The sequence below is a fragment of the Aptenodytes forsteri genome, unplaced genomic scaffold (assembly GCF_000699145.1).
Source record: "Aptenodytes forsteri isolate BGI_AS27 unplaced genomic scaffold, ASM69914v1 Scaffold93, whole genome shotgun sequence".
NCBI lineage: Eukaryota > Metazoa > Chordata > Aves > Sphenisciformes > Spheniscidae > Aptenodytes > Aptenodytes forsteri.
The window spans coordinates 6,049,406-6,057,329 of record NW_008794665.1 but is presented as its reverse complement, the minus strand read 5'-3'; the positions used below and the strand labels follow the sequence as shown (position 1 = coordinate 6,057,329).

Below are 7,924 nucleotides of genomic sequence, written 5' to 3'. Positions count from 1 at the left end.
CGCCGCGCGGGCCCCAGCCGTTGCTGCGCGACGAGCAGAGCCGAGGGCGGCTGAGGGACGGCTCGGTGCTCCCGGCCCGGCCCGGCCCGCACCCCCCGGGCCAGGCCATGGCCGAGCCTCCCGGGGAGCCCCCGCCCCAGGATGTCCCAGGGGAAGGGCAGGAGCGAGGCCTCAGGGAGCACTTGTGGCCCGGACACAGCCCCGACCGGCCCGAGCCGTACGCTTCCCACCCGCCTCAGCGGGGCCCCGGGCAGCCGCCTTTTGAGGGCTTTGAGCCTGAAGGAGAGCCTTATCAGCTTCAGCAGTCGGAACCGGGACCAGCTTCCTATGATCCACGGGGAGCAGAACAAGCCGCTTACAAGCTACAGGTGCCAGAAATAAACATCAGCCAGAGATACGTGCTGGGACAAGACGCTCATCAGGCACGGGAGGCAAGGCAAAGCATGTATCAGTCGTATGCGCTAGGATTAGACCCTTACCAAACACAAGAACCAATAAGTGCCTATCAGACATATGCAGTAGGACAAGATCCCTGTCAAGCCTATGAACGTGGGCATGGCCCCTATCAGCCACATGAACCAGGTTATGGTCTCTATCAGCCAGGATACAGTCCATATGATGATCAGATACCCGATCCCAAATCCCGAATGCTGGCAATTCAGAATGCAAAAGCCTATTTACTGAAAAGCAGCACAACATCTGGCCTAAACTTGTAAGTCTGAAAAAAGGACACAATTGAAAGGGGTAGGGAGTATGAGTGGAGAGAGAAGTGGTGTTGGTAAGGGTTATGTTAAGAAGGGGAGGGATACCAGGGAGGTATATATAGAATGGGAGAATGTTATAAATGCAATAGTTCATCGCTATGTGATACTTGTGTTTGTCCAGCATCTTTCAGAATCAAAATTCCTAAGGGAATTTACAGAGTTCAAAGGGAAATTGATTTGATTAAGAGCAAGTTTAAATTCAGCTTCAGCTCCTGAGGCACGTGCGGTATATACCAAAAATGGAAGATGGGACCACTCCTAAGTATATTATAATCAGGCTAGTTTCAAGTCTAATTTCCCATAATGCTCCATGATCCCCTTTCATCTAACTATTCCAGTGATTTCTCCAAAGCTCCAGGTGATTAGCTTCTACTTTTGATATTAAAAACATAATATTCTGTGACTTTTGTATAGTAGGCCACTAATATTTACATTTATATGACAGATATGATCATCTTGCTAATATGCTAACAAAGATCCTGGACGAACAGCCCACAAATGCAGTAGACATAATTGAGAATATCAGCAAGGATGTGAAGTGGGCTCAGTTGCAGAAAAAAATGGACACTCTTCGAGATGAACATGAGATTCTTCCAACATTTGAAGCTGCAGAAAAGCGTAAAGCTCTGTTCCTCAAGGCAAATGGAGAAGGAGATGAAGAACTAGAAGAAGAGATAGTGAGTTGTTATCAGAGAAAAATAGATATCATATATACCAGGGAATGGGGGGGAGGATGGCGGGAAGGGAAAGGAGGAAGGGAGGAATTTGTGATCTCCCTTGTAGTATTGCCTCTCACGATCATATAAATAATTGCAGCCACAGTACCATGTACCCTCTTCATAGCTGAGTTGGTCCCATGTTTAGCTGTGAAGAAGAAAACCCATCTGGTTACTTAGTTGGGATTTTTTCCTGCAGTAAATCTAATATCCTGAGCCTTTAAAATCATAGATGTTCTAGAGATGATGAACAGAAAGTAAAGTTTACAATATCTCCCATATGCCAGTTCAACATGGAATATTGCATGCAAATTTCTTTTCTTTATCTAAAAGTGACATTTCTTTACCTAAAGTGACCATAATTCTGGACACCACTTCGAGAATATTGTGCACAGCTGCTACTGTAAAATAGAGAATGGAGAATTTTGTGATCCTTCCAGCTCCAGCTGTGGTGCCAGTCTGTCCTTCTCCAACAAAAAAAATATAGTTATAATGAAGGACTACTAGAATTGAAAAGCCATTTCTTAAAATGGGGTATTTTTCAGTATTCAGTTGCTTATATGCAGAGGGATTTGTACCCAATGAAAAATTAAGATAATTCTTATAACAACCAAGGGAAACTAATCAAGATATTGATTTTCATATGAAGTTACTAGTATACATTCAAATGAATTGCCATTGCGGAATACAAATACTAACATCAGAAGAGAGAGTCTTTCATCTTTTCCATAGCCTATTACTTATTTTACAGTAACAGTGTACAGTGGTAAAAATGGAAAAAAGAAGGGTATTTCAGAAAGGAATTTACAACCAAGGGAAACTAATCAAGATATTGATTTTCATATGAAGTTACTAGTATACATTCAAATGAATTGCCATTGCGGAATACAAATACTAACATCAGAAGAGAGAGTCTTTCATCTTTTCCATAGCCTATTACTTATTTTACAGTAACAGTGTACAGTGGTAAAAATGGAAAAAAGAAGGGTATTTCAGAAAGGAATTTTTCATACCTACAGTGTACAGTGGTAAAAATGGAAAAAAGTAGGGTACATAAGGTAGGTTCATACTCCTGTCTATCTTGCTTTGATATAAGAAACCTGGAAGGGCCAAAGAAGTTCCATACGAAACTAGCACTACTTCTTCCAAATTCCCTACCCTGCCATGTACAACTTCTAATATCTTTGTGTGATATAATCACCTACCCCCACGAAATGAGAGAAGATAATGAAGAAATCTTCATTATTGGCCAATTTCTGCTTCCACTGAAGCCAGCTGGAGTCTTATTATGGACTTCAGTAAGAGCAGGGGCCAGTATTTTAAAAAATGCAGGGAGCTTTATGTCAAGGTGTTCAAAAGAACAACATTCACTCCAGAGAAATACTGCTGGTCTGGTGTGAAATATGTATTACATTTTCCCCAAATGCGTCTGCCACAAAGAAACACAGTGACACTGTTTGCGGGCATCAAGGCCTCTTACGTAGCTGACATGCCCTAGCACTGAAGTCCTTTGTAGATTCTGTGTAAGAATTCTGACTTTCCTTATTTTGCGGTAATTAAAAGTGAGTTTGAATTTTGAAATCCCGTATTCTAAAAGCTGCAGTTCATCTGTGTTCTTTTCTTTCCCTTAAAATAGCATTTTTAATTTTTCTAAATGATAGTGGAAGATGTAGTGAATGAATGTCTGCAAAGCACTTTGAGACAATGAGTGGCACTGTAGGAAAGTGAAATATAACATTCAGTGGATAACATGTTTAATTTCTCAAATAGATAATTATACCATTCTTCAGCTCTAACTCCAGATCTTCTTTCCTAGGGAGAGACCCCTCTGCCTAATGTGATGGAAACAGCCTTTTATTTTGAACAGGCTGGAATTGGCTTGAGCAAGGATGAATCCTATCACGTATTCCTTGCCCTTAAAAAACTAATTACTGTTCAGCCAATCCAGACCTGTCGCTTCTGGGGCAAAATTTTGGGCCTGGAGATGAACTATATTATAGCTGAAGTACAGTACCATGAGGGGGAAGAGGAGGAGGAAACAGAAGAGGAAGAAGTTACTGAGGAAGGAGGGAAAGGGATGGGTGAGGTCGAAGACGAAGATGAGAAGAAAGAAAAAGAAGATGAACCACCAAAGTCCACCTATAAGCCCCCACCCGTCATCCCAAAAGAAGAAAATGGGACTGGGGCTAATAAATATGTCTACTTTGTCTGTAATGAGCCAGGCAAACCCTGGGTGAAGTTGCCTCCAGTGACGCCAGCCCAGATTGTCTGTGCCAGGAAAATCAAGAAGTTCTTCACTGGTAGGCTGGATGCTCCTGTTGTGAGCTTTCCTCCTTTCCCTGGAAATGAGGCCAATTACCTGCGTGCACAGATAGCTCGGATCTCAGCAGGAACCCAGATCTCTCCCATTGGATTTTACCAGTTTGCAGAGGAAGAAGGAGACGAAGAGGAGGAGGGGGGAGGAGGAAGAGATACATATGAAGAAAACCCTGATTTTCAGCCCCTTTCTGTGGCTGAAATGGTGGATTCTCTCGCCACATGGGTACACCATGGACAGAGTATTCTAAAGCAGGTATGTTCTGGCATAGCTCACGTGGACCTCGGATACCATTCATACTGCAGTACTCATAGGGTTTCAGAATGTAAATGAAGCTCCTCACCTGCACATTTGAACTATTCACCAGAAATAGTATTGGACTGAAATATTTTTCTACAGAAAATATATTTGATATAGTATATAACATATAAATATGTTGCACATATTTACATGTAGCGTATACTTTTATATTTTATATATACATATATTTAGGAACCTTCTTGGTTTAGTACTGTTTTCAATGGTGTGTTCTTGAGATCGAAACCTGTCTTTAGATAACAGTATGGAGTTAGGTCTTGATCGATAACAATAATTTCTGGTAATCTTCTATATTAGGTTTTCTCTTTTGAAGTCCTTACTTGACAAAAATGTTTTAAATTCTCTTTTCTTGGGAAGGATGCTAAAATGGAACTTACGTGATGTTTTCTTCTGATTTTTTTTTTTTGTCGCTTACTTTCTGCTGTGAAACATGCAAATGAAAAAGCTTAAAAGCTTGTGATATCAGGCTAGTGCTGGAAAGAGGTATTACTAATTTGGTGATCATTGCTGGATGACTTGCTGGCCAGTCTACCAATTCAAAAATGCTAGTGTAAAATAACAGCGAATGGTAGGAAATAAGGTTTAAAATTATTACCAGCAAAACAATAGTTGTAAAAATAAAATCTATATGCATTAGAATCTTAAGAACATTTTGTTACGTTCCTCTGACTGGTAGCTAAATAACAAGGCAGACTTTAAAAGGAAGGGGCAAAGTCCATAAATTAAGCCTCTTAGTTGGCAGTAACTGGTAATCTAGCAAGGATATAAACCAAACTGGCAAGGAACTGAAGACTACAAAATAACAAAAAGCTGATGACAGAGGTATAAGGTTATTCTGAAATAGTAAGCAGGGATGAGGGAAGAATGAGGGATATAGGGAACACTCTGCCAAGAGGATACAATATTCTGCCAACAATATACCAATTATGGAATATACATTTTTCTTTTCTTCTCCCCCTCCCTTAACTGTGTGCGTGTGCCTGAGCTAATTGTTTTAACTGCATTCTTTCACTGACTGTTACAAGCATTTATTGTTTTTCCATATCAATTATAGGGTCGCTGTGTTTGGCTTAATCCTTTTCAAAAGTCAGAGGAAGAAGAAGAAGAAGATGAAGAGGAGGAGAAAGCAGAGGAGCCAGATGAACTACAGCAAGAAATAGGACCTCCTCTTCTCACTCCACTCTCCGAAGATGAAGGTATTCTTCACGGAATATGAAGTTTTTGATAGAGAGCCACTAGGAATGTTGGCATTTAGGTAGTAAATATTTGAAGTTATAGGTCTCTGATGCTTCATGGAGCAACATAGTTTGCCCCTGTAGGGTAAGCACATTCTTTTACAAAATTGATCAAAAGCAAAATGGTTAACAGTATTGACATTAAAACTGAAATAATTTGGTTTACTAGTTAACAATCTTCTTGAATACAAAGGGAAAAAATACCTCAGACTTGTCAGGCTACTGCAAGTTCAAGACAGCTCACTACATGAAATACATTCAGCTATTTTTCCATCATCTTTTTAGACAAGAAAAAGTGTGTGTGCACATGTAAATAAATAAAAATGTATATGTACACACATGGATAGATATACAAATAAGAATTTAGTTCCTGTAGCATATTACTGCAGCAAATCATGGGAATATGGGAACCTGAATATTAGATTACATCAATAGTAAATTATTTTCCTACTCTCCATTCTTCGATCAAGGTGAAATATAACTATGTAATTTATCCATAAGTGATAAACAGTCCTTGACAAAAGAAACAGCGGTGAGTACTACTGAATTTCAGGAGCAGGATCTTTTCTGTACGTGGCTCTATTAGCATTCCTGTGCTACCTACCCATACATCCAAACCACCTGTTTGAATACAGCGCCTACATTTACTGTTTCTGACTTCTGGCTCTTCTAACATGCAACTTATTATAACCATTGCTTGAATTCTGTGAGAGTCTTGTAGCTCAGTCTTAAATATTTTGTAGAGGCTCCTAAGTCAATTTTTTCATAGACTTTGTGTGTTGGGCTGCCTCCAGGAATTCAAAACATCCCTGCGTGGACAGCTCAGCCTTCTACAAACCTGATCCCACAATACGCTGTTGCAATCCTCCAGTCTAACCGATGGCCCGGAGCATACGCCTTTGCATCTGGCAAGTGAGTAGCTAGTTGACGTGGTTACAACACAGACTGTATATGCTAGACACAGATGCCTGTCTAATGAAGTCAAAGTTGCTTTATTATTAATTCATTGACTGAATTCTAACTACTCCAGAGACTGATGGAGAAGAGCACTTAAATGTACGCAGGAACAGTAAGTATGTATTTAAGACTGAAAATGAATAATCATTGGAAAGGCTAGTATGAAGTTAATGGATATAAATGTCCAGTTAGTATTTCGGCACAGTCCTTGATTTAAAACCTGTATTCTTGAGTCGGTGGTACTTTTTACGAAAATAGCTACATTCTGTGGTTCAAATGTTCATTCGTTTCCACTACACATGGTACTGTCTTTTAAATACTTCTGTTACCAGATATCTGCACCACAGTGACTTTTTGCACAGCAGAGCAAGGAAGCCTGACAACGTTTCCACTGATGTTTGTTGGAGGGAGAATGTGTCATCTTTCACTTTTCTTTCTCAGGAAATTTGATAACATCTACTTTGGCTGGGGTCACAAATACAGTCCAGAGAACCATACTCCCGCACTGCCTCCGCCAGTGCAAGCAGAATACCCCAGTGGGCCAGAAACCACCGAGACAAGAGACCCCACTCTGGAAGAGGAACTGGCTTTCAAGGCTGCGACGGAAGAAGCCTTAGCTGCAGCTGAGGACGAGGAAGATGAGGAAGATGTTGTTGAGGATGATGAAGAGGAGGAGGAGGAGGAAGATTAAAATACGGGGGAAACGTTTTTATTTTAAAAGTTTAAACATGAATAGTGTTTTCATAAATTAGTCATTAATTAGTTGACTTAAAAGAAATGCAATTGGAGCGTGCCTTCTTTTTTGCTTTCTGTAGGCTCTTTGCAGCTACCTTCCCCTCCTTCCCTGCCCCCAAGCCCACCCGCGCTGGCGTGAGGGCTGCATTGCTCTCACTGGAAGACAACACAATGAAGTAGCCTTTTCTTTGAAGGGCAGGCAGGCACAGTCTGCCTCCGTTTCCTAAAATAATACTGCTTTGAACTACCCTAACCACCATCCACCAAACGTTCATGTTGTTTTTCTGACCCGCACTTCAATACCTATATAAATTTTACTTAAACCAAAAAAATAAACATAATTGCATGGCAGCGTCACTTTTATGCGTGAAAGCATACTATTTAAGTTCAGTAGATAGCTTATTAAGCTACTGACGGAGCGCACGGTAACGATACCGCCCACCGGCGCCCTCCCGCGGGGCGCCGCCCTCCCGTGGAGCGCTGCCATCCCCCGCACGCCGCCACTCTTACGGCGCCGCAGCCCCGGCCGGCACCATCGCAGGACTCCCGACAGACAGGGGTGTGCCGCGGGACAGCTCGTGGGCTGTTCAGCCATCTATGCCTCGCTACGCTTTCCCTGCCCCCCCCTCCCCCCCCGTCAGCTGTTGGCGAGTGGTACGCTCCGCCGTGGCGTCTGCCCTGCGCGGGCCAATAGGAAGCGGCCTCGGGAGCAGTTCAAACGCCGGCGGCGGTTGGGTCGCTGTGATGTTGCGCCTGCCCGTGGTGTGGGGTGGCGGGAGAGAAGTGAGCGTCTTCCCTGTCGCAGGCGCCCTCGTGCCCAACGGCCGCGGGGATGGCGACGAGGGAGCCCGTGCCGGGCTGCGTGCGTTTGCGGCCGCGCGA

At 42.5% G+C, this 7,924-nt stretch overlaps 2 protein-coding genes across 2 annotated transcripts in view; both read left to right on the top strand.

Annotated features, from left to right (window-relative positions):
- The first annotated feature begins 107 nt into the window (after positions 1 to 107).
- LOC103894282 (radial spoke head protein 6 homolog A) lies at positions 108 to 6,998 on the top strand. The gene is made up of 6 exons (XM_009273628.1): positions 108 to 712; positions 1,210 to 1,441; positions 3,297 to 4,052; positions 5,170 to 5,311; positions 6,145 to 6,262; positions 6,749 to 6,998. The coding sequence occupies exons 1-6, from the start codon at positions 108 to 110 to the stop codon at positions 6,996 to 6,998; spliced, it is 2,103 nt and encodes a 700-aa protein (XP_009271903.1).
- Positions 6,999 to 7,639: 641 nt separating this feature from the next.
- The window catches only part of CENPE (centromere protein E), a 38,292-nt gene continuing 38,007 nt past the window's right edge, over positions 7,640 to 7,924 (top strand). Inside the window, exon 1 of the mRNA XM_019470553.1 lies at positions 7,640 to 7,908. Coding sequence (XP_019326098.1) covers positions 7,640 to 7,908 — 269 coding nt within the window. The remainder of the gene's footprint in view (positions 7,909 to 7,924) is intronic.

Bases quoted from the DNA above. Each gene is read 5' to 3' on its own strand.
- LOC103894282 (XM_009273628.1), top strand. From the start codon at position 108: ATGGCCGAGCCTCCCGGGGAGCCCCCGCCCCAGGATGTCCCAGGGGAA. The intron at 4,053-5,169 runs GTATGTTCTGGC...TATCAATTATAG, and splicing joins GACAGAGTATTCTAAAGCAG to GGTCGCTGTGTTTGGCTTAA. The intron at 5,312-6,144 runs GTATTCTTCACG...GGCTGCCTCCAG, and splicing joins TCCACTCTCCGAAGATGAAG to GAATTCAAAACATCCCTGCG.